The sequence below is a fragment of the Phacochoerus africanus genome, chromosome 10 (genome assembly GCF_016906955.1).
Source record: "Phacochoerus africanus isolate WHEZ1 chromosome 10, ROS_Pafr_v1, whole genome shotgun sequence".
Taxonomy (NCBI): Eukaryota; Metazoa; Chordata; class Mammalia; order Artiodactyla; family Suidae; genus Phacochoerus; species Phacochoerus africanus.
Genome location: NC_062553.1, coordinates 4105091 through 4131646, shown reverse-complemented (window position 1 = coordinate 4131646; position 26556 = coordinate 4105091). Strand labels below are relative to the sequence as shown.

Genomic DNA, 26556 nt, shown 5'->3' with positions numbered 1-26556 from the left:
TGGAGGAAGGGATGGATAGAAGGATGGAAGGATGGATGGATAGATGGAGGATGGAAGGATGGAAGGATGGATGGATGGATGGGGAAGGATGGATGGATGGAAGGATGGATGGATGGATGGAAGGATGGATGGATGGAAGGATGGAAGGATGGATGGATGGATGGAGGATGGAAGGATGGATGGATGAAAGGATGGATGGATGGATGTGGATGGATGGAGGAGGAGGATGGATATGGAAGGATGGATGGATGGATGGATGGGATGGATGGATGGATGGATGGAAGGATGGATGGATGGATGGATGGAAGGATGGATGGAGGAGGATGGATGGATGGATGGAGATGCTGGATGGATGGATGGATGGAGATGAAGGATGGATGGTGGATGAGGAGGATGGATGGAGGATGGATGGATGGATGGAAGGATGGATGGATGGATGGATGGATGGAAGGATGGATGGATGGAAGGATGGATGGAGGAGGATGGATGGATGGATGGATGGATGGAAGGATGGATGGATGGAAGGATGGATGGATGGAAGGATGGATGGAAGGATGGATGGATGGAAGGATGGATGGAAGGATGGATGGATGGATGGATGGATGGATGGATGGATGGATGGAAGGATGGATGGAGGAAGGATGGATGGATGGAAGGATGGATGGATGGATGGATGGAAGGATGGATGGATGGAAGGATGGATGGATGGATGGATGGAAGGATGGATGGATGGATGGAAGGATGGAAGGATGGATGGATGGATGGATGGATGGAAGGATGGATGGATGGAAGGATGGATGGAAGGAGGATGGATGGATGGATGGATGGTGGATGGATGGATGGAAGGATGGATGGAAGGATGGATGGATGGAAGGATGGATGGATGGAAGGATGGATGGATGGATGGATGGATGGATGGATGGAAGGATGGATGGATGGATGGATGGATGGATGGATGGGTGAATGGATGGATGAAGGATGGATAATGGATGGATGAATGGATAATGATGGATGGATGGATGGATGGAAGGATGGATGGAAGGATGGATGGATGGAAGGATGGATGGATGGAAGGATGGATGGAAGGATGGATGGATGGAAGGATGGATGGAAGGATGGATGGATGGATGGATGGATGGATGGGTGAATGGATGGATGGAAGGATGGATAATGGATGGATGAATGGATAATGGATGGATGGATAAATGGATGGAATGATGGATGGATGGATGGATGGATGGATGGATGGAAGGATGGATGGATGGAAGGATGGATGGATGGAAGGATGGATGGATGGAAGGATGGATGGATGGAAGGATGGATGGATGGATGTAAGGATGGATGGAAGGATGGATGGATGGATGGATGGAAGGATGGATGGACCGACAGAAACATGGATGGGTGGCTGAGCGGATAGGTGAGTGAATAGATGGTTGTGAGGGCAAGCAGATGAAAGGATTTTATATTTCTTCTAAATTTTATTTTATTTTACTTTACTTTACTTTACTTTTTTAGGGCCACACCCACAATATATGGAAATTCCCAGGCTAGGGGTCCAATCGGAACGACAGCTGACCACCTACACCACAGCCACAGCAACATCAGATCTGAGCCGGGTCTGCAACCTACACCACAGTTCACAGCAATGCCGGATCCTTAACCCACTGAGCAAGACCAGGGATCGAACCCTCGACCTCATGGTTCCTAGTTGGATTCGTTTCTGCTGCGCCAAGACGGGAACTCCTATTTCTCTAAATTTTAAAAAGTAGGTAACATAGCTATTACGCTTTTTCAGAGTTGATCCTCAACCCACTGAGCAAGGCCAGAGATGAAACTTGCATCCTCACAAAAAACAACATTGAGTCCTTAACACACTGAGCCACAAAGGCAACTCCCTGTTTCTCTAAATTTTAAAAAGGGGATAACATACTTATTATGCTTTTCCCAGGGTTTCCTCAACACTCCCTTTTACATGGACCAACAACTTTGGAATGAACAAGTTCAAGAAAGTCTTTCTTTTTTTTTTTTTGCTTTTTAGGGCCGCATCCATGGAACATGGAAGTTCCCAGGCTAGGGGTCAAATCGGAGCTGCAGCTGATAGCCTACACCACAACAATGCAGGATCCAAGCCACATCTATGACCTACACCACAGCTCATGTCAATGCCAGATCCTCAACCCACTGAGAAAGGCCAGGGATCAAACCAGCATCCTCATGGTTACTAGTCAGGTTCATTACTGCTAAGCCACAATGGGAACTCCAAGAAAGTCTTGACATGGCCTAGACTCGCACAACCAGGAATAAAACTAGTAGCACTGCAAGGCCTTCACCCCATCACATTCTCGCCATGCAGGTGAGGAAATGGAGACCCAGCTGGGGGTGTTACATGCTCAAGTGCCAGGACACGCCTCCACCTCAGAGGCTGCTATGGCTGCACCTCACCTCTCCCAGATGCTGTGCATCAGGTTGGTGTCCTTGTCCAGGAACACAGTGTAGCAGCCGTTCTTCACTGGCACCAGGTTCCTGCCCACTTGTCCATCCTGTCTCCTGAGTTTGAGGCCAAACTGGATGGTGCTGGGGACAGTGGCAGCAGCCTCCTGAGAGTCCTCCCGGGCCTTCCTGATGGGCCTGATGATGTAGTGCTGGTAACTGAGACCTGGGATTGTGGTCAGCACGTGCAGGTCATAAGCTGATGGTGTCTCCTTTGAGTCCTGGACCTGCAAGGCCAGCGGGTGAGATGAAATCATGGCTGTCAGGGTTGGAAGACACCTCAGTCTCCTAAGTAACCCTTGCTTACACACCCACTGGATGGGACACTCGCTAGCCCCTGAGGCGTCAGGAGCATCCATCCCTGAGCTGAGCTGGGTTCCCCTCCCTCATCCTCCCTGCTCAACACAGTCCAGGCTCAGCCTCTTCTCCCTCCTTCCTCCCTTCTCCTTTGGGGCCTGAACAACCACCTGTCTTCCTTCCCAACACTCTCCACTCTTTCCTGCTTCTGAGCCTTTGCTCACACTGTTCCCTCGATCTGGAGGGCCTCCCTTTTGGAAGGAGCACCTGGTTTCTTAATCCTCGAATTTCACAGTGGAGGGAAGTTTCAGGTCATCCCAGCAGAACTTTCCCCATCTCCATGTTATCAGATTTAGGGAAGGGAGTTGGATGAGGACACTGGGTCCAAGCAGGGGGCCCTCCCTCACTCTCTAGGGCAAAGGTGCCATCTCTGGATTCCTGCAGGGAGTTATTGAAGGGAGGTTATGAGCAAAATCATTGTTCCTCCCACCCTCCAACCTGGCCTTTCTCAGAACTAAATGCAAATGTCTCGACCCCACCCCACATCCCTCATCCTGTTCTAAAGGGTTTGCTCCCCCATATGATCATCCATCATTTCTGTATTTTCTTAGTTTGTTTCTGGGGAAATTTGGCAGAATAGATATTCAGATAGTTAGATCTTTAGGAGAAGTTTTTATGGGCCTGATTCTTGCATCTCTTCTTATCTAGAAAAGCCCTAAAATTCTTCATGGTGACATCTGTTCCTCATGACTCGCAAAAACTTTCCCAAGATGAGCAGTGACCTTCAATCCCTGACCTGGGAACTTCTGCATGCTGCAGGTAGAGCCAAAAAAATAAACAAATAAAAGGAAGTAGAAGAGAAAGAACCAGAGAAATGTCAGCATGAGCAGAAATTGGTCAAATGTTCCTAGCTTTGAAGACAGAGGAAGGGTCCACAAGTAACAGACTTCTGCAAAATGTGTGCTTGGCTGCATGGACCTCCCTCTTCACCAAAATCACATACACACTGACATTCCTCCCGACCTATTCAGAGCAGTTTTTCAGAGCTAATTGAAATGCCGCCTCCCAAGCTTTAGTCCTCATTTCCCCCCAATAAAATTGCTGTGTTGTACTTTTTTTTTTCAGTTGACAGTTACAACAACCAACAAAAGAGACCCAGAGAAGGCTTTTCTCCTTCGCCTGAACTCTGCAAGGAACCAGAGCCTTGGTACCAGCAGAGTTTCTTGTGCCCATTCACCTCCTCAGAGAATCCAAACAAATTTAGCTGCATCTCTCCAGGCTCTTGGATCTCCCGTATTGGTTGATAACCCTGAGCTTTATTTGATGGTATGTAACAGGTACCTGCCCCCTCGGTTGAAAGACACTGAGCTCGGGCAATTGAAAGATAATAGGGAAATACTCACCCAAGAGAAAGATGCTGGGGAGATACCCACCTAATCTAAGGCATTTGGGGTGCCTGGTTGAAAGAACCTGGGGTTTGCTCAGTTGAAGGATGCTGAGAGGTCTGGGCTGTGTGGTTCCGTAAGAGGCTGACCTGATGCCTTTCCTCAGGTCGGCTGCCTTCATAGGATTTCTTGGAATAAAAGTGAAGGATTACTTGAGAGGGTTTGCTCCAAAGAAAAAGGATAAGACTCCTCTTGGTTGGTTATGGCTTTCTCAGGTGACTGAGAAATTTATGGGAGAGATGGAGTCAGAGCCCTCATACCTTGCAGTGGTCCCTTAGGGGAAACCCACTCATTAATTAGATATTTGCTCATCCAGGGGTCACATCAGCTCATCCACGATATGACTCAAGGGTGATGTCTAGAGGAGTTAAGTTCACAGGCAGCACACTGGCCCTTCATACCATTTCCCTAATAAATTTTATCCCTGACAAACTCAACTTTAAAATGGGACATAGAGTCTGTCAAACAGAGAAACAAGGGGTGTCAGAAAGCCAGCCTCCAAACTAACACCTCAGCCAGCTTTAGGTATATACAAAATTTACACTTGCAAATATCTACGTAAGTGGGAATTAAAGGAAATTTTTGCCCTAAAAATAGCCAAAATGGACTCTTTTATGGCATATGCAGTTGTTAGAGAAAGCTAGAGAGAAAGAAAAGAAAAAACAAATATTTTCAGAATTCTGAACTTGCGGGCCAGAGAATTTGCTTTTCTCTCCCTGTGCGCTGAGACCACGGCTCTCAGGAAGACGAATCTATACCAGCTCTAATTCCTGAGACTAAGGGGGCCATGAGGAAAGAAATCTTTTAAAAACTTATTCCAGTGGTTATTTTTAAACGAGTGAGTTTTACACTGTGACAAGAGATTCATGATCAAGCTTAGAAAATGAATCCATGAGACCTCTGGTTGTACCTGCCTATATGTTAATGCACGTATTACCTGTGCCTTAACTTTTGGATGGTATAATCAAAATTCACTTGTAAATGAGCTCTACTTAATTGGCTTCAAGGAAATTAAGTGTTTGTATAAATTCTCAAAAACACAGAAGGTAACTGGCCAGAATTAATTTAAGGTTCACGTGAACTCAGAAATATTCAGCATTAAAATAATATCTGGTATTAAAATTTTTGTCGTGTGCCCAGCTAGCTCAGTTGGTAGAGCATGAGACTCTTAAAGTTAAAATTCATCAATCTAAATAATATGACATGTCTTTAGAGTTATCAGCATTAAGTATAATACCTTAATTATACTTCTGTTTAACAGAAGTTAAATAAGATTTTTTTTTTGTCTTTTGTCTTTTTAGAGCCACACCTGCAGCATATGGAGGTTCCAGGCTAGGGGTCTAATCGGAGCTATAGCCGCCGGCCTACACCACAGCCATAGCAACACCAGATCCGAGCCGCGTCTGTGACCTACACCACAGCTCACGGCAATGCTAGATCCTTAATCCACTGAGCGAAGCCAGGGATCAAACCCACAACCTCTTGGTTCCCAGTTGGATTCGTTTCCGCTGTGCCATGACGGGAACTCCAGAAGTTAAATAAGATTTTGTTATATCTGCTTCAAAATATGTCAGAAAGAAAATAACTTGGTATCATAAAATTTTTATAAGTTAAATGTAAATGAGGTATAATCTTTTTGGTGAAATCTTCAGGAATAATTGCTTTGGGATAACCTACTTTACAATAATCTCTCCAACTACAAAACATTAATCAAGGAAATTAAAGAGGATTCAAAGAAATAGAAAGATATTCCATGCTCCTTGGTTGGAAGAATTAATATCGTAAAAATGGCCATACTACCCAAAGCAATCTACAGATTCAGTGCAATCCCTATCAAATTACCCATGACATTTTTCACAGAGCTAGAACAAACAAGCCAAAAACTTACATGGAACCACAAAAGACCCAGAATTGCCAAAGCAGTCCCGAGAAACAAAAACCAAACAGGAGGCATAACTCTCTCAGACTTCAGGCAATATTGCAAAGCCACAGTAATCAGGACAGTGTGGTACTGGTACCAACAGACATACAGACCAGTGGAACAGAATAGAGAACCCAGAAATAAATTCAGACACCTATGGTCAATTAATCTTCGACAAAGGAGGCAAGAATATAAAATGGGAAAAAGTCTTTTCAGCAAGGGGAGCTGAGAAAACTGGACAGCCGTATGTAAATCAGTGAAACTGGAACACACCCTCACACCATGCACAAAAATAAACTCAGAATGGCGTAGAGACTTAAACCTAAGACAAGACACCATCAAACTCCTAGAAGAGAACATAGGCAAGACATTCTCTGACATCTGGAGTTCCCATTGTGGCTCAGCAGTTAACGAACACAACTAGTATTGAGGATGCAGGTTCAATCCCCGGCCTCGCTCACTGGGTTGAGGATCCAGCATTGTGGTGAATTGTGGTATACGTCGCAGATGCGGCTTGGATCCCTGCATTCCTGTGGCTGTGGCGTAGGCCGGCAGCTGTAGCTCGGATTGGACCCATAGCCTGAGAACGTCCATATGCCACAGGTGCCACCTCTAAAAAGACAAAAGACAAAAAAAATTATCCGACATCAACCTATAAATGTTTTCTTATGTCACTCTCCCAAGGCAACAGAAATAAAAGCAAAAATAAACAATAGACCTAAACAAATTTACAAGCTTTCGCACAGCAAAGGAAACCACAAAAAAAAAAAAAAGACAACCTACTGAATGGGAGAAAGTTTCAAACAATGCAAGTGACAGGGCCTCATCTCTAAAATATGCAAACAACTTATACAGCAAAAAAGCCAACAATCCAATGGAAAAATGGGCAAAAGACATGAATAGACAGTTCTCCAAAGAAGATATACAGATGGCCAACAGGCACATGAAAAAATGCTCAACAGCACTGATTATTAGAGAAATGCAAATCAAAACTACTATGAGGTACCACCTCACACCTGTCAGAATGGCCATCATTAACAAATCAACAAATAACAAGTACTGGAGAGGGTGCGGAGAAAAGGGAACCCTCCCATGGTGTTGGTGGGAATGCAAATTGGTACAACCACTATGGAAAACAGTATGGAGGTACCTTAGAAAACTATATATAGAACTACCATATGACCCAACAATCCCACTCTTGGGCATATATCCGAACAAAACTTTCCTTGAGAAAGATATATACACCCGTATGTTCATTGCAGCACTATTCACAATAGCCAAGACATGGAAACAACCTAAGTGTCCATGGACAGATGAATGGATTAGGAAGATGTGGTATATATACACAATGGAATACTACTCAGCCATAAAAAAGAACAAAATAATGTCATTTGCAGCAACATGGATGGAACTAGAGACTCTCATACTGAGTGAAGTAAGTCAGAAAGAGAAAGACAGATACCATATGATATCATGTATATCTGGAATATAATACACAGCACAAAGGAAACTTTCCACAGGAAAGAAACGAACTCATGGACTTGGAGATCAGATCTGTGGTTGCCAAGGGGGAGGGGGAGGGAGTGGGATGGACTGGGAGTTTGTTGTTAGTAGATGCAAACTATTGCATTTGGACTGGATGAGCAATGAGAGCCTGCTGTTCAGCACAGGGAACTATGTCCAATCACTTGTGATGGCACATGATGGAGGATAATGTGAGAAAAAGAAGGTATATATGTATATATGACTGGGTCACCTTACCATACAGCAGAAATTGAGAGAACACTGTAAATCAACTATAATAGAAGAAATACATTTTTGTTAGGGCTGTACCCACAGCATATGGAGGTTCCCAGGCCAGGAGTCAAATCGGAGCTATAGCTGCCAGCCTATGCCACAGCTACAGCAATGCCAGATCCGAGCCTCATCTGCGGTGTACACCACAACTCATGGCAACACCAGATCCTTAACCCACTGAGCGAGGCCAGAGATCAAATCTGTGGATACTAGTTCAGATTCATTACTGTTGAGCCACGCCGGGAACTCAAAAAAAAAAAAAAAGCGTTCCCGTCGTGAGTCAGTGGTTAACGAATCTGACAAGCATCCATGAGGATGCTGCTGAAGATCAAGTGTCCCGCGAGCTGCAACCACAGGATTGTGCATACTGGGAAAACATAACTTAGGGAGTATCTCCAGTCTGGATGGAAGGACTCTCATCAGGTACTCTTAGCTCAGGCACAGCAAGACTGAAGGGAACTGACTCTTGGATTAATCTCCACTTACAAAGGAGACTAGCGCTGGACTAGCCTATAGAGTGGACTGCTGACCACAAAATCACCTTAAAACAATGCTCACACAGACAAGGACCTACATTCAAACCAGGACAAACACACGCACCTTCCCCACCACCAAACCACACGGACGCGGACACTCTCTCCCACGGTTTAGAAGCAGTTTCACGACTCGATCTTAAACAGTGCCTCCCGGCCTACAATCCCCATTTGCTCCAAATAAAACTTAAAACTCACAGCTGTCACAGTGTGCTTTGTTGTTTGTTTGTTTTTTTTTTTCAGTGAACAGTGCCCTCTGGAACCAAGTCCATGTGCAGGTCTTAGAGAGACATGAGAAGGACCACATTCTCACTGAAGGTCGGTGTTGCAGAGGGAGGCAGGCCCTTTGCATCCACACCTCCAGTAAAGATCCGTTTTAGGACTCTTCAAGGTCACTTGCATGCAAAGTGGAACTCTACATAGGAATAGACATATTCACAAACGGGACGTGATGCCTTCCATCCAGCCCAGTCCACCTTCCAGGGAGGGGACAGGAGAAGGGACCTCCAGCCAAGGCAAGTGCCCAAAGCCCAGGGCCAGCCCCCTGGGTGGATCCCACTGACCCTGATGGACACACAGCCTCATGTCCTCAGACTGATGGCGAGGGCGTCACAGCTTCACTTTACATGTTGCCACATTTGGGCGGGGGGGGGGGCAGCCCAGAGCGGGTGCAGCAACAGGGAGTTTGGGGTTAGTAGATGCAAATGATTCCATTTAGAATGGATAAGCAATGAGGTCCTGTGGTACAGGGAACGATATCCGACCTCTTGGGACAGACCACGATGGAAGATAACACAAGAAAAGCGGTGTGTGTGTGTGTGTGTGTGTGTGTGTGTGTATTACATGTGACTGGGTCACTTTGCTATACAGCAGAGATTGGCACGCCATTTTAAATCAGCTATACATTCATTTAAAAATAAATAAATATAACGAGAAACAAACAAACAAAAACAGGTGCCACTCAGGCAGGACTTGCCACACCTACCTGGGCCGGCACAGGGTGGCCTGACTCGTCTGTGACGCTGACCTCAGGGAAGCTTACGGCCAAGGTGATGACGGTGGTGACTGTCCAGGCCAGGGGGTTGTAGACCACGGCAACGTGTCCCCCAGGCTCTGGGCCTGCACACAGAGAAGAAGCTTTACTTGTTGTAGCCATGTGACACACGCCACACACCCGGGTGCTCCTCGGAACAAGGAGACTGAAGAGGGTAAGACTGGCCCTGCAGAGTCCAGGGCGAGGGGCACGCACACCCGAGGTGCTCGGACAGGCATGCACTCCGCCCTGTTCATGCCGTCATCCCGGTTCCCGGGGAGGGGACGTCCCTCCAGAAGCTCCTCGCGCATCTCTCCCTGTCGGCCCCGCTTTACTGATGAGGACCCCGAGGCCAGAGAGATACAGCCTCCTGCCCAAGGCGACCCTGCTCCTAAGGCTGGCTCCAAAGCTTTGAGCACTTAGAAATGGAGGGACAAAGAATTCTCTGGAGCTTGGAGGGTCAAGTTCAATCCCAAGCTCAGCACCGGAGGCCCCTGAGATGTGGACCCGGACGCCTCTTCTGCTCCACCCCCAGCCCCATGTGCCCAGAGCTCTGTCCATGTCCACTGACTCGTGGATCGTGAATATGTCACACATCTGCCAGCCCCCTGCCCCTGCCTGGACAGGTCCTTGGGCTGGATGCCTTGCTGGTGTCTCTACCCACCCCTTGCTCCTGCGCGCTCGTGGGAATGGGCTGCCCCGCCCGGCACTGGATCTGAGCCCCATTCTAGCTCTCTCTGAGACTGTCTTTCCTCCCTACTCCAGTCTCTGTAGGCAGGGCCCTGCCCGCTGCACCCTGGTCCCCAGGGGCCTTCCAGAGTCCGAAGGTAGGATGAGGTGGCCGACAGACACAGAGGGGAGGGGAGGGGAGAGCAGGTCAGGTGAGGAGTGAGGCTGGAGCAGGGAGCGCAGAGTGACAGAGAGCAGGGCACATGTGGACGCTGCAGAGGGGGCTGCAGGCCTGGGCACGTGCAGGGAGACCAACAGGTCTTTTCGCCCAGAATTTTTAGGGGTGAATCCCATCAGCTCCACGCAATGATCGGTCACTGTCCCATGGGAAACCCTAACAGTCAAAAGCTGGTCAGTGGCCCATCATGTGCCCCCAAGCTGAGCTCAGGAGCAGTTGCTGGGGGCCAGGCTGGGCCAGGTCCCTGAGGATACCTGCATCCTCTCTGCAAAGCCGGGCAGAGCAGGGCTAAGGGTCCAAACCCCACCTGCTCCACAGCCTGTGTGTCTATGTGTTTCTTCAGCTCTAAGTTCCAGCTTTCAGAGACACGTGAGGATTTACGTTAAATGCTGCACGTGGATGTTTAGCAGCTGTACTGACTCTGTGGGCATTGACTGCTCCTCTAACCGCCACATCAGCCCTCCTTTGCTCACAGAGAAGAAACAGATGCTCAGAGAAGTGGAGGCAGGTGCCCAAGCTCGAGCTGAGCATGAGGGCCGCACCTGGGACGGAACACAGAGTCTGAAGCCTCGGGGGTCAGGCCTCTCCCAGGCCCCCAGACTCTCTTTTCAGACCTCAGCGTCCACGGCAGGAGCCTCACTTACCCGAGTGGGTGAGGGGCATGTCCTGAGCAATGGAGTCCATCAGCTTCCGCACGCCCGCCATCCCTGCGCTCAGGTGCTCCACAAACATGGCTCTCACAGCGAGAATGTGAGTCCCAGTGATGCCGTCGTGGTGCTGGACCTGCGGCCCCCGCCAGGGTAGGAAGAGAGCGGGGTCAGGGGAGTTCCCACCGTGGCTCAGCGGTAACAAACCCAACTAGGATCCAGGAGGACGTGGTTCCATCTCTGGCCTCGCTCAGTGGGTGAAGGGTCTGGCGTTGCCGCGAGCTGTGGTGTGGGTCCAAGATGCGGCTCGGATCCCGCCTTGCTGTGGCTGTGGTGTAGGCCGGCAGCTACAGCTCTGCTTTGACCCCTAGCCTGGGAACTTCCATATGCTGTGGGCGCAGCCCTAAAAAGCAAAAAAAAAAAAGAGTGGACTCAGAACCTGCTCTGCTCAGCAGCTACTCTTTGGCACCTACTGGGCACTGGCTTTCATTCCGTCTCACCAGGTGCTAGTGGAGAAGGTGGGGGTCCCCCCAACTTGACAGAAGGCAAAACTGAGGTCAAGACCCTCAGGAACGCCTCCAACTTTTTCTGACCTTATGAAAACCGATACCTGATCTTGAGCTTGAGCAAAAGCAGACTTCTGGAAAGGACCCTCCGAAACATTACCTCCCTGGCCCAGTCTTCCATAAATGCTGATAACTGGCTCCAGGCACGTTCCACACATGACCTTGACACGTGTCTGCCCCACGCAGGGGGGGGCTTACCTCCTCTTCACAGAGGGGCAACGGAGGCTCCATGGGGCAAAGCCATGTCTCCACCAATGCCGGTGGACACTAAAGTCAATCCCTTCCGCCCCCAACACAATGACTAGTTCTGCCAGCAACTCCCTTTAGGTCACTGCGAATGCCATGGCCAGTGCGACCCATTTCTGACCGGGCGAAGGAACAAGTTCCACGACTTCCTGGGTCTCAGTTTACCCATCTGTACAGGGAGGGACAACTGGAGATGGAAATTTAGGAACTATTTCCCTTGCGGCTTCCACGGAGCCCAGCGCGTTATGAATATGATCACGTTCCAGTGCCCCGCCCCGGGGTGAGCGTGGGGTTCTCATTATAGAAGAGAATTAGGACCCCGGATGGAAAGTCAGTAACCTGAGGCCACGGACCTAAACTGAGACGTGAATGGAGACGGGGCTGGGGGACACCGCTGCCACTCCACCTTACCCTCTGGGTGAGTCGGGACCTCAAGCTCAGTGAAGCCACCTGGCAGACCTGGGTCATAACCTTGGCACAGTTGCATCCTGCACAGGTCCTGGGACCCCAGGCCCCTCAGTTCTCTTTTATAACGGGCACCTCTAGTGAACAGGGACTAGGAGGCTTTGCTGACTTAGGGAGGGGGAAGCACGCAGCCCAGGAGGTCCCAATCCTGCTACAGTCACTGAGAGATGTTGCATTACCTCAGAGACTGCCCAGCGGAGCTGCTGCAGCTGCGTCAGGGCCCAGGCCGGGTCCAGGAACCGGTGGGCAGCCGACAACATGTAGCGTGTGAACAGGGACTCTCCGGCGTACAGCAGAGCGCTGGCTCGCCTAGCCAGCCGCTTAAGTCCACTCTGGGATGTGTAGAATCCAGTCCAGGTCTGCTCTGGGGCTGGGAGAGAGGGGCCCGTGGTGGGCGTGAGGTCCGAAGCCCCAGTGCCAGAAGGGCTGAGGAAGACGGAACCAGAGGTGGGCTGACTCCTGCCAGGCCACCAGGGAGGCAGCCTGGGGTGGGAGGTGATCTCAAAGCTTCTGCCCCAGCCAGGCCAACAAGTGTCTGGGATCCCCGAGGGCCTGGGAGGATGGGACGGTCAGGTTGGGCTGGGGCAGGCCTGCAGAGACCGGGTGCTGAAGGACTGCGAAGGGGACAAGAAAGCCAGTGTCTCCTCAAGACCCTGGGCGGGCTGCGTGAGCAAAGATCCCGGAGGACCTCAGGGGAGGAGCAGGTGGGAGGAAGGCCGAGAAGACACGAGCCCGAGAAGGACCTTGGTGCGGACAGCCTTGTGGGGGCAAGGGGGATGCAGGGCAGGGTGGCACTGCAGCCGGTTCCCTCTGGCAGCCCAGGGAGGAGGGATAAGAGGAGTGCTGGGAGCTGAGAGCCCACGAACCACTGTCCCGAGCCTGGCTTTAGGACAAGGAAGGCGAGGGGGAGGGAGGCTGCGCGCCTCTGGGGCTCGACTGTCTCAGCAGGTGGTTCAGTGTCCCCTACTGTTCCCTCCTCCTGTCTCCTCCCAGGGCTGGCTGGGCCTCCACTCACTCCCTGCTCTTCCCCACAGGACCTGAGCCCAGTCAGGAGGGGCAACCCCGGGGCCCGAGAAAGGCCACAGCCTGTGGGTCCAGATGCATTTGTCCTGCTCAGCTCCTCCTGAACCCTGAGAGTGTCCACATTGGCACAGGCTCTCCACAGCCCCAGCTCTAAGCAGGACACCAGCTGCCAAAGACGTCAAGAGCCACCACCCTCAGATCAGGACCCAAGCCTCCTCGGTGCTGTCCTGTGTCTGTAAATGGGGCCTCCGACAGGAAGAGGCTATGCCCACCCCCAACCCACAGGCCTCCTCCACACCCCCTCCCACCGGGACCCAGCCCCTCCCGCACAGACATGTCCCCTCCTGCCTCAGCAGCACCCCACCCACACTGTCGTATCCCCCTCCTCTTAATTGTAGCCACACACACACAGAGGTGTCTACTCCCACCCGGACTGGAAGCCCAACCTCTTCCACGTCGCCTCTTTCATCTCTACCAGGAGCCAGCCCTTCCCCAGACTGATGAGACCTCAAGGAAAGTGCGCTGGGAACCATGTAGCTTCCCCTCTCGCCACTCGAAAGAGAGGCCAAGGTCAGAGAGGCACAACAAACTCAGGTCTGGGGGATCCAGGCAGCGCTCAGCCTCGATTCAACCCTGCGGCTGGGGACCCATCCTGGTGGCTCTTCGTAAGGGAAGGAAGTGAGGAGAAGGGAAGTGGCTGCTGCTGAACGTTCATACATATCCCCCCCCCCCCCCGATCCTCCTGAGAAGCCACTTCCACGGATGACAACCTGGAGGCTCAGAAAGGTGACATCACTTACCCAAAGCCACCCAGCACGTGAGGGCAGAAGCCGTGATGCAAACCCAGGTGAGCTTCTGAATCACTACCTGGGGCCAGCCCTCCTGAGACACTGCACCTGCTGGCAGCTGCGGGAGGGCAGCGGACGGGCCCAGGACAGGCCTTGCTCCAGGCACCGTGGCCCGGGGAGAAGGGTCAGCGGGTAGAGGCTCCTTCACAGCCTGGTTTTCTCTGGGTCCCCTGGGGACAACCACACATCTCCTCTCTCCCTTCCAAACGACCTCTCGGGCTGAGTGAGCCCCGCAGGGAAGACAGGGCTGGACAAAGCTACCTGGGAGGTGGGTGCTTGGGTTCCCTGGGTGTCCTGGCTCAGGGTGACCCAGCCCCTATTTACACCCACTCCCACTGCCCACACCCCTCAGCTTCCCCTCCTGCGCCAAGGTGAAGCAGGACACCCAGGATCCTTCCAAGCCCTGATATTTTACGCAATAAGGCTGCTAGACGGTTCACCCATGGGGCCAACTTCATCCCCCGCTGCAGCCCCGAGCAGGGCCTGGGGTGGGGTGGGTTGGCACTTCCGCCCTCCCCGCCCGCCATCAGTATGAAGCTGTGTGTACACCATTCCTGCCCGGTGTGCAGACAGGGTAGTTCTACGGGGGGGTCAGCACAGGGAGCATGCAGGTGGGCCTGGCAAGGGTGCTGAGACTGGCAAGGAGTCTCCAGGGCACCCAGGGCCCTGGACTAGCTTCCTCAACAGGAACAGCACGGATGTCCAGAGTGGGGCCTGACCTCACACAGCAGAGATGATGTCATCACGTTAACCACGCCTGCTGGGCTCTTCCTCCGGGCCAGGCACTGGGCTAAGAGCTCCCCCTGCCTCACTTCTGTCTTACCCTCTGTGGGTGATGCACCACTGAGGTCCTTATCATTCTAACAGCGGGCTGTTTCAGATCTGCACGCAGCCAGGCAGAAAGCTCACGCCAAGACCTTTCAACTCTTCGGCTGTGCTGACTGCAGCCAAAACAGTCCTGGCCTCCAGGTCACAGGCTCGGGGGGAATTAGGACCCAGAAAATGATTATGTGGTAATAGAAGAAGATTGGGGTCCCTGGGGTAGGAGATGCCAAGGGATCTCCCTTACAGTCAGGAGAGGCTTCCTGGGGTTCCTGTCGTGGTTCAGTGGTTAACGAATCCCACTAGGAACCATGAGGTTGCGGGTTCGATCCCTGGCCTCGCTCAGTGGGTTAAGGATCCGGCGTTGCCGTGAGCTGTGGTGTAGGTCGAAGACATGGCTCAGATCTCATGTTGCTGTGGCTCTGGTGTAGGCCGGCAGCTACAACTCCGATTTGACCCCTAGCCTGGGAACCTCCATATGCCACGGGAGCGGCCGAAGAAATGGCAAAAGAAAAAAAAAAAGAAGAAGAAAAAGAAAGAAAGGCCTCCTACAGGAGCTGACACTCTAAGACGAGGAGGACTTTGCAGGCGGAGAACATAAGAGACAGACAGTCCTGGCAGAGGGCAGCGCACACGGCGGTTTAAGACATGGAGAGAGGGGGAGTTCCCGTCGTGGCGCAGAGGTTAACGAATCCGACTAGGAACCATGAGGTTGCGGGTTCGGTCCCTGCCCTTGGCTCAGTGGGTTAACGATCCAGCGTTGCCATGAGCTGTGGTGTAGGTTGCAGACGCGCTCAGATCCCGCGTTGCTGTGGCTCTGGCGTAGGCTGGTGGCTACAGCTCCGATTCGACCCCTAGCCTGGGAACCTTCATATGCCGCGGGAGCGGCCCAAGAAATAGCAACAACAACAACAAAAGACAAAAAAAAAAAAAAAAAAAGACATGGAGAGAGGAACCTGCCAGGAGTGGACAGTGGGAGAGCTGCACCCTCGGGGGAACCAGGCTGGGTGTCTGGAGCGGCCAGCGAGGTGGAGGCGGGTCCATCTCTGCCCCGGGGTCCCTAGCAGGCTCCCAAGCGATGGGCTGAGCAGACACGGCGTCGGGAGACCTCTTCGCTTCCTGGCACCAAACCACCCCCTCGACCCCAAGAGGCTCATACCTGAGGAATAGGGCAGGAAGTCCCGGTGGTCACGGACCTGCCATGACACATCCTGAGAAAACACCGCCTGGAAGTACTCGGCCAGCGTGGCGTACTGGATGGAGATGCCGAGCTCCGACGTGTGCTTGCTGATGTGGTCCATCAGAAGGTCCATGTTGGCAAATTGTTGGGAGGCGTTGAAAAACTGCCTGTCACATCCCTGCCGGACAAGGACCAGGAGCAATGCCCTGCACTTCCGGGAGCAGAGCCCAGACGAAGCAGGGTGAGTGCCTCCTCACCTTCCAGCCACCCCCTCCCACTCTCCACGGGGGAAGCAAGCTCCCAAACCAGACCCCAAGCTCTATCCCCTGGGTGTTCCTCTCCCCCCGCCCTCTCTCTCCCTCTCCCTCTCTCTCTCCCTCTCTCCCTCCCTCTCTCTCCCCCTCTCCTTCTCTCTCTCCTTCTCCCCCCCTCTCTCTCCCTCCCTCTCTCTCCCTCTCTCTCCCCCCTCTCTCTCTCCCCTCCTCCTCTCTCTCTCCTTCTCCCCCCCCTCTCTCTCTCTCCTCTCTCTCTCTCCTCCCTCTCTCTCCCCCTCTCCCTTCTCTCTCTCCTTCCCCCCCCTCCCTCTCTCTCCTCTCTCTCTCCCTCTCTCCCTCCTCCTCTCTCTCTCCCTCTCCTCTCTCCTCCCTCTCGTCCCCCCCGCTCTCTCTCCTCTCCCGCCCTCTCTCTCCCTCTCTCTCTCCCTCGCCCTCTCTCTCTCCCTCTCTCCCGCCCTCTCTCACATTGTACATCACACCCTTTAATTATCCGTTTTCTAATGGATGTTTGTCCTTTTCTGGCACCTTCCCACAGTTCTCCCACACCCTAACCTCACCTCTGGAAGCCACAAATCTCACCTCTTTTCCTATGCATTTATTTTCTTAAGATTCCACATGTGAGAACATGCAGTCTTCCTGTTTCTGATGGATTTCACTCCATGACCATTTCACAAACCCAGCAGTATTACTGCTTATCAATGTCATTAATTATAACAACATAAGTATAAATGAAAATGGTAACAGCTGACTCGCATTTATCGCCCTTAAGCTCGTCTTCATTAAGGTAACATTAAAAAAAAATGATAAATTCCTCAGTCTACCAAGACTGAATCATGAATAAATACACGATCTGAGCAACCTGATTACCAGTCACCACGTGGGATTGCTTCCAGGGATCCAAGCACCATTTAATACCCGCAAATCAACTCATGTCATCACCACATTAAGAAAACCGTAGAGGAGTTCCCGTTGTGGCACAGTGGTTAACAAAATCCGACTAGGAACCATGAGGTTGTGGGTTCGATCCCTGGCCTCGCTCAGTAGGTTAAGGATCTGGCATTGCCGTGAGCTGTGGTGTAGGTTGCAGACATGGCTTGGATCCCGCGTTGCTGTGGCTCTGGTGTAGGCTGGTGGCTGCAGCTCCGATTCGACCCCTAGCCTGGGAACCTCCATATGCCATGGGAGCAGCCCAAGAAATAGCAAAAAGATGGAAAAAAAAAAGAAAAAAAGAAAACCGTGGATAAACAGCATATGATGAGACCCGCAGATGCAGAAAAAGCATCTGACAAAATTCATCATCTAGGATGAGGCGCAGCACAGCGGGTGGGGAGAAGGTGCCTCAAGCCACTAAAGGCCGCAGAGAATAAGTACAGGTAACGTCATGCTCACCGACGAAAGCCTAACAGCTTTCCCTTTAAGGTCAGGAAAACGTCAAGGATGCTCAGTCTCATCACTCCTTAAATTATTCTTATTATTAGGGATGCACCTGCAGCACAAGGGAGTTCCCAGGCTAGGCGCGAGAAGTGGAGCTGCGGCAGCAGGACTACGCCACGGCCACAGCAACGCAGGATCTGAGTCACAGGAGCAACCTACGCCACAGCTGGCAGCAAAGCCGGGTCCTTCACCCACTGAGTGAGGCCAGTGATCGAACCCAGATCCGTGATACTAATCAGGTTCGTAACCCACTGAGCCATGACGGCAACTCCTCGGTACTTTTATTTAATACAGCATCGGAAATCCTTGCCATAGCTGCTCAGCAAGGAAAGAAGGCATCAAATTGGAACAGAAGATGTAAAATGGTCACTACTGGCACATGTAATGATGTTCTACATAGAAAACCCTAAAGAAAAAAGGCGTTAGAATGAATACATCCAGTAAGTTACAAGACACGAAATTAATATACAAAAGTCACATCTGATTAACATTTCCGTACACTAATAGCAAACACTCCGAAAGAGAAATGCGACAGCAACCCCAGAGTTCCCGTGGTGGCTCAGCAGGTTACGAACCCAACTATTATCCATGAGGATGCAAGTTTGATCCATGGCCACGCTCAGCGTGTTAAGGATCCAGGAGTGCTGAGAGCTGTGCCATAGGTCACAGATGTGGCTCAGATCTGGTATTGCCGTGGCTGTGGTGTAGGCCGGCAGCTGCAGCTCCAATTTGACCCCTAGCCTGGGAACCTCCATGTGCCACAGGTGCGGTCCTACAAAGAAAGAAAAGTAAGAAACAAAACAATCACATTTTAATTGCATCAAAGTAATTAAAATACAAAGGAATAGGAGTTCCCGTCGTGGCATGAATCCGACTAGGAACCATGAGGTTGCGGGTTGGATCCCTGTCCTTGCTCAGTGGGTTAAAGATCCGGCGTTGCCGTGAGCTGTGGTGTAGGTCACAGACGCAGCTTGGATCCCACGTTGCTGTGGCTCTGGCGTAGGCCAGTGGCTACAGCTCCAATTAGACCCCTAGCCTGGGAATCTCCATACGCCGTGGGAGCGGCCCTAGAAGAGGCAAAATAAGACAAAAAAAAAAATACAAAGGAATAAATTTGCTCCAGTAGGTGAAAGACTTATGTCACAGACATAAGACATAAGACATAAGACAGTGGCTGTGACATAGGCCAGCAACTACAGCTCCAATTCGACCCCTAGCTTGGAACCTCCATATGCCTCAAGTGCAGCCCTAAAAACAATTTAAAAAAAAGGAAAAGAGGGGAGTTCCCGTCGTGGCGCAGTGGTTAACGAATCCGACTGGGAACCATGAGGTTGCGGGTTCGGTCCCTGCCCTTGCTCAGTGGGTTAACGATCCGGCGTTGCCGTGAGCTATGGTGTAGGTTGCAGACGTGGCTCAGATCCCGCGTTGCTGTGGCTCTGGCGTAGGCCAGTGGCTACAGCTCCGATTCGACCCCTAGCCTGGGAACCTCCATATGCCCCAGGAGCGGCCCAAAGAAATAGCAAAAAGACAAAAAAAAAAAGAAGAAAAAAAAAGGAAAAGAAAAGAAATTGAAGAAGATACAAATAAATGGAATGACAGTCTGTGCTCACAATTGATATTCTGAAGAATTAGTATGCTTTAAATGTGCACATTATGCAAGCACTCTAGGGTTTCAAAGCAATCCCTATGAAAGTTACAATGATGTTTATCACACAAGCAGCACAAACTATCCTAAAATTTGTGTGGAACCACAAAAGACCCTGCATAGCCAAAGAAATCTTGAGAAATAAAGATGAAACTGGAGGCATCAACTGCCCCGATTTCAAACTATACTCTAAAACTGTAATCATAAAAACAGTCCGGTATTGGCATAAAAAGAGGCAATGATCCCTGTATGAAAATGGAGAGCTCGGACATAAGCCCGCACATCTATGTCAATTATTTTATGACAAGGGAGCCAAGAATATAAATTGGGGAAATGACAGTTTCTAGGATAAATGATGTTGGGAAAACTAGAAACCACAAGCCAAAGAATGAAACTGGATCACTCCCTAACACCATCCTCAAGAACTAACTAAAACGGATTAAAGAGGTGAACGTCAGACTCGAGAAACTGTAAACTGCCCAGAAGAAATGAAAGATGATCACTTCCTTGCCACGGGTCTTTGCTACCTGGCCAAAGTCAGGTTCACTCACGCCGTGCTCAGCAAAAGCAACCTACTGACAATGGGATGTGATGAAAGGAAACCCAGTGTGTTTGCAGCGCCCTGAGCAAGGAGAACGCAGTCCATGCTCAGAAGACCAGAATCCCAGATGGCTTTCAGGGAAGAGGTTTCAAAGGGGAGGGTTGAAGGGGGCAGGATCAGCTCGTGGACTCTTTCTTCTGACGGCTTGGTGGTATGACGGGAATCTCCACTATTCATTTTCTGGCTCTAATTTATCTGAGGTCTTCCTGCTGGTGACCAGTAGGCAGTCTCCTTCCTCCACCTAATGAGGGTGTCTCGCATCTGCAAAATTACTCAAGTGGACGACTCTAGATCTCATCTAAAGTCCTTGGGGAGGATCCAGTGTCCTTGACTCCATTTTCCGGACAAAATAGCACTGCATTGTTTGCATCACTGCTCTCCTTTCTTTATTTTCTCATTTTTTCTGATTATATTTGTGCTCTGGCACTCAGGGACGGTCTAGCGGACACAAGCTTTTCTTCAAAAGAGAGTAAGAGACAGGGAGGGTGTGTGGGAGTCTGCCGCTCAGGGAAGGCCTGCTGGGTCTTGCTGGGTTTCGTCAGGATGAGGATTTTTTCGGATTTGACACCAAAACCAGAGGTAATGGAAGAAATAGTAAATAGTGAGACTATATCAAACTCAAGTGCTTCTGCCAAGCACAGGAAGTCCTTATCAAAGCAAAGGAAAACTTACCAGATGGGAGAAAATATTTGCAAATTATATATCTGATAAAGGGTTAATACCCAAATTACATAAACAACACATACAACTCAAGAGCAAATGAGCAAAAAAAAAAACTGGTTAGGAGTTCCCGTTGTGGCACAGTGGTTAACGAATCCGACTAGGAACCATGAGGTTGCGGGTTCGGTCCCTGCCCTTGCTCAGTGGGTTAACGATCCGGCGTTGCCGTGAGCTGTGGTGTAGGTTGCAGACGCGGCTCGGATCCCGCGTTGCTGTGGCTCTGGCGTAGGCCGGTGGCTACAGCTCCGATTCAACCCCTAGCCTGGGAACCTCCATATGCCGCGGGAGCAGCCCAAGAAATAGCAACAACAACAACAACAACAACAACAAAGACAAAAGACAAAAAATAAAAAAAAAAATTTAAAAAAAAACCTGGTTAAAAAAGGACAGAAGAGGGAGCTCCCTTCATGGCGCAGCAGAAACAAATCCGACTAGGAACCATGAGGTCGCAGAGTCGATCCCTGGCCTCGCTCAGTGGGTTAAGGATCCGGTGTTGCCGCGAGCTGTGGCGTAGGTCACGGATGTGGCCCAGATCCCAGCCCATTGCTGTGGCTGTGGTGTCGGCCGGTGGCGCCAGCTCCGATTAGACCCCTAGGCTGGGAACTTCCACATGCCATGGGTGCGGCCCTAAAAGGAGAAAAAGACAAAAAAATAAAATAAAATAATAATAATAATAATACTGTATCCTATATTTGAGCCAACCAGTAGACATTAAAAGTTTTCATTATGAGAATACACTTTTGTAACTCTGTGGTGACAGCGTTGACGAGACCTATGGGGGTGATTGCTTTGCCGTATAAACCCGTGTGCAGTCATAAGGACGCGTACTGGGAACCAGTACAAAGGTATATGGTCATCATACCTCAAGAAAAAGAGAACATGGGAAAAAAATCATTTGAAATAAAAAAAAATTTTTTAATGAAAAATTTTTAAAAGAGAGCGAGTGTAGAAAATTTCTGCCAAAAAGTGTTGGTATTTTCCATTATCCTCAGTGAAATTTCACCCTTTAGAAAAATACAACAGGAGTTCCTGTCGCAGCTCAGTGGTTAACGACCCCAACTAGGATCCCTGAGGAAGCGGGTTCGGTCCCTGGCCTGGCTCAGGGGGTTAAGGATCTGGCGTCGCCGGGAGCTGGGGTGTAGGTCGCAGTCGCGGCTCGGATCCTGCGTTGCTGCGGCTCTGGCCTAGGCCGGCGGCTGTAGCTCTGACTGGACCACTAGCCTAGGAACCTCCACATGTCTCGGGTGCAGCCCTAAAAAGAAAAAAAAAAGAAAAATACAACAGAAATGTAATTAAAATGAGAATATATGGCTCGCAGGACGCAAAGTCTTCATTTTGGCTGAAATCCTGGGTCTGTATGCGTATCTCAAATCTTGGCCCCCAACCTCACGCTCAGCCATCTCTGATTGCAAATCCCACAGTCTGCACTTCCTGGCTCACAGAACTTTTGCAGAGGTGCGCTCTCTCTGACCCTCATGGGCACAACGAGATAAGAACAGAGTTCCCTGTGGGGTTTTTTCAGTCTATTTCTTATTAGGGCGTAGCAGATTTATAACACTATGCCAACGTCTGCTGTACAGCATAGTGCCCCAGTCATAACACATATATGACCGGGTATATATTCTTTTTCTCATGTTATTTTCCACCACGGTCTATCCCAAGAGACTGGGTAGAGCTCCCTGTGCTCTGCAGCAGGACCTCACTGCTTATCCATAGTTGGCACTGACCAACCCCAAACTCACAGGCGAGCCCAAGCAAAATTAGTCCTACAAGTGGCCAGCGCGATGAGAACTTGCGAATTTATCGGCTCTCAGGCTGGCGGAAGAGATAGATTGATAGGACCTATTCCTATCAATTTTGTTAGGCGCTCACCACAAAAACTAAAGAGCACGGACAGCAGGACTTCCCCCTGACAGGTGGACAGACCCTCAAACAGGACTGAAACAGCCCCACAGAAACTGCCTGCTTCCCAGGGTCTTGGTCAGAGGCCTGAGAAGGTGGTGACGGGGTCTCCCAGGGGGCCTCCAGAGGCGCTCAGATCCACGCCCCCAAAGGAGTCTGGAATAATACGTTGGCCAGGCAAGCCTAGACTGACAATACCTGTAGGACTGTTTTCATAATGAATCTCAAGTAAGAGGTCACAGGATGACATTTAGAAAATTTTGTCATCTGGGCCCAAGTTATTTTAGGCAAGTATTTCTATTTTCCTTGTGCAAATACCACATTCGGGTTTGAGCTGTTGAGAAAGTAAATATTCCATTGTTTTATACTTTACCACGCACAGATATTTTTCAGTTATGCCTCAAGCCACAGATGAAGTAATACAGAATCCTATTTTGACGTAACGTGTCATACCTATTAGCCTGTGGACCTAATGCATAAAAATGTATGGCATAAAAATTTTTTACTAATATGCACACCAATATGAAAATGTAATAACAAATAAAAACAGCCAAAAAAAAAGAACATAGCCTTTTTAAAAATATTAGTCAAGAGCTAAGAAAGCAGGCTGCAGAGCTTGTCTGATGGCGTCTGAACACACTCTACTTTCTTAGCCGCCCTGCTAAGTAGCTGGTGGCCTCAGGAAGATTCCTTAACCTCTCTGCCTCTCCGCCACCCTCATCCGCATACGGGGTAACCTAGGCCCAGCAGGGCAGCTTAAACAAGTGAGGCAAATACGTCCCACAGAAGAGTGCCTGGCACCCAGGGGGTGATCCATAAAGTTTATCTATGACAACAAGGACGACTCTGTGGTGGGCAGTGTCCCCTGGGGACACCTTCTCTCACTTGACCTCAAAACAAGCCTAGGACGCAGGTCCTGTCATCCTCCCCATTTCACAGATGAGGAAACTGAGGCCCATGGGGTCGAAGCAAGGATTCAGGCCCAGAACTCTGACCCCAGCATGGCTTAGGGAGGGGAGGAGACGGGGAAGAAGGAGGCCTCCCGGGTGAGGGGCTGCGTTTTGGGTGGGAGAGTCTGGGGGTGATCAGGGTCGGGGGGGAGGCCAGGGGCGGGGGGAGGACTCGGGGTGAGCAGGGAGGAAGGACAGAGCCAGGGGGGGCTGTCTGGCTTGCTGTCCGGGTGGAGACTGGCCTGGTCAGAGCAGGACAGCAGCCGGGGGGGTCCCAGGTGTGAGGTCGGACCCATCACCGCAGTCCCTGGGCGGAGGTGAGGCCTACTCACCCAGGGCCAGAGAACGTGCTGGGTCCGGAACCAGGCGGCCCGCTTGTTCACATTGTCCACCAAGTTGAGGACATAGTGATTTATGTTGTCCTGGCTGACAGGCATTTCCACGGCGGGGTAATCCACATCGAATGGCCGATCCAGGAACCTGGGAGACCCGCTCCACATAAACCCGTCCCTGAGGAAGAGGGCAGTGTCAGGCAGGACTCGGCAAGGCGCCGGGGCACCTGCGCCCGCAGACCCTGCTCGGGGCCTCCGTCTCCCGTCGGCTGGGTGGACGGGGCAGTGGTGGGCAGACGAGAGCTTTGCGGACAGAAGGCGCCTCGTTCCGCGCCCCTCCCGAGGGACCTGGGGCACCTCCCACTGCAGGGGGCCCAGGACCTGGGAGTGAGTCCCTGCCCAGCCCCCTCACCCTTCCTGAAGTGTCCCCTGTTCACAGAAGGGCTGACCCCTGCCCATGGCCTCACAGGGACAAAGGGACACAGTGGGATTGAACCTAGGGCCGTCCAACCAGACAGTGCACAGGCAGGCTGTTCCCATAATGCAGAGGCCTCGGAGCTGCTGCCAGAGCCCCACAATGCTGGCCCACAGTGGCCACCGCAGCTCCTCAGCTGGGGGTCAGGCCTCAGCTGCCTGTGAGACGGGCCCTCGGGCACCTTCCTCAGGGGTGGCCAAAGGGCCGTGGCTGAGCTGATACAGGGATGGTGCTTAGAACAGGCCTGGCCCCAGGCAAGTGCTCACGAGCAGTAGCTGTACTGGTCCAGGACGTGCGTGAAGATTTCCTGCCGCGCCTCCAGGGACCTGGACCCTCGCCACACGAACTGCAGGCCCTGCAAAGGCAGAGGGAACAGGCAGAGGGCCGAGGGGCAACAGGGCTGCCCAGCAAGCCCTCCCCAGGCCCCACCTGCGTCTCAAGGCTGCCGGCCCCTGCTCCTCTCCCCAGGCTCAGGACAAGCTCTCCCTCGGACGCCTCCTCCTTAAGATTCCTCCTGACCCCACAAAGCCCAGAGGGTGCAGGAACTTGCCCTCCACAAGGTGCCTGCCTCCTCTTTCTCCCCACTTCTCAGGGCAGGACTTCCTCTGCCGGAGCCTGCCAGCCATATGCTCTGACTCTGCTTGAATCCCCCCAGACACGGGGAGCTCAGCACCCCTCACTAAGGGTTCAGTCCATTTCTCAATTATGATGGGCAGAAAGTGCTCAGGGTTACAGAGCAGGGATAAAATCCTGCTCCTCCGAGCACCAGCTCTGGCTCCATCCACAGTCCCTGGACTCCTCTGGGGTCTCTGCACAGGAATCTCAGGGAGCCACACCCAGCTCACAGAGCTGTGTCTGCAGGGAAGGGAGCTGCCACGGAGGGTGTGCGGAGTTCAGAGCGGCGCTCAGTGGAGGCTCATTAAAAACGTCTCTCGCGGCACCTACAGCCCAAAGCCTCTTTGATCACTCCTGCTGGCCGTGCTACCATCGCTCTCTAGACTTTACTACCAGCGTGACCCTGCCCAGAATCCTCATGGTTCTGGCCTCATTTTCCCCATCTGTAAAACACGATCATTATAACACTACCTCTCCGTGATGGGGTGAACAATCTGCACAAATCATTTGTTGAATTCCTAACCCCAGTAATTCACATGTTCTCATTTGGGGGAAAAAAAAAAAGAATTTACATAGGAAATTCGGTAAAAATGAGGTCAAGAGGTTGGACCTTGATCCCATATGACTAGGGTCCTTGGGAGTTCCTATCATGACGCAGCAGAAACAAATCCAACTAGTATCCATGAGGACGCAGGTTCGACCCCTGGCCTCACTCCATGGGTTAGGGATCCAGTGCTGCTGTGAGCTGTGGTATAGGTTGCGGACCAGGCTTGAATCCTGCACTGCTGTGGCTGTGGTGAAGGCCGGCAGCTGCAGCTCCGATTCCACCCCCAGCCTGGGAACCTCCACATGCCGCAAGTATGGCCCTAGAAACCAGAAGAAGAAAAAAAAAGTCTGCGGTTCTCATGAAAGGAGGAATTGATCCAGACACGGACAGAGGGCGATGATGTGAAGACAGGGGGGACGTCGGCCCCTCCAAGCCAAGGAGGCCAGAGGCACTAGAAGCCGAGGGGCCGGGAGCCCCCCGCAACACCCTCAGAAGGCCCGTGGCCTTGGCCGGGTCTGGTCTCGGACTCCTGGCCTCCATACCTGAGAGCGGCACACCCGTGCTGTTCAAAGCGCCCAGCTTGCGGCGCTTTCTTACCCGCAGCCCCGGGGAGCGAGGGCACGTGCCCAAGGGCTGCCCAGAGGGTGAGAGGGAGCCGGGAGGGGCGGAGGGTCCCAGCAGGTGAAAAGGCAGGGTCTCTGCCGTGGGTTAGCGCTGACATCCATCCTGACTGGCCGCCCACACCCACACAAAGGAAGAGTAGCTGTGTCCGGGTTCCCAGAACCCCGGCCGCCTCCTCTCTGCGCCGAGCGCAGGGTACCGAGTGCAGGCTGCTGCACT

The 26556-nt window shown here is 51.5% G+C and overlaps 1 protein-coding gene across 1 annotated transcript in view; it reads right to left on the bottom strand.

Annotated features, from left to right (window-relative positions):
• MAN2B2 (mannosidase alpha class 2B member 2) overlaps positions 1 to 26556 on the bottom strand; it is a 48568-nt gene that overhangs the window by 14844 nt on the left and 7168 nt on the right. The window contains exons 5-11 of the mRNA XM_047798839.1: positions 24821 to 24909; positions 24080 to 24257; positions 16200 to 16398; positions 12527 to 12717; positions 11068 to 11206; positions 9469 to 9602; positions 2443 to 2717 (exon numbers count right to left, since the gene is read on the bottom strand). Coding sequence (XP_047654795.1) covers positions 2443 to 2717; positions 9469 to 9602; positions 11068 to 11206; positions 12527 to 12717; positions 16200 to 16398; positions 24080 to 24257; positions 24821 to 24909 — 1205 coding nt within the window. The remainder of the gene's footprint in view (positions 1 to 2442; positions 2718 to 9468; positions 9603 to 11067; positions 11207 to 12526; positions 12718 to 16199; positions 16399 to 24079; positions 24258 to 24820; positions 24910 to 26556) is intronic.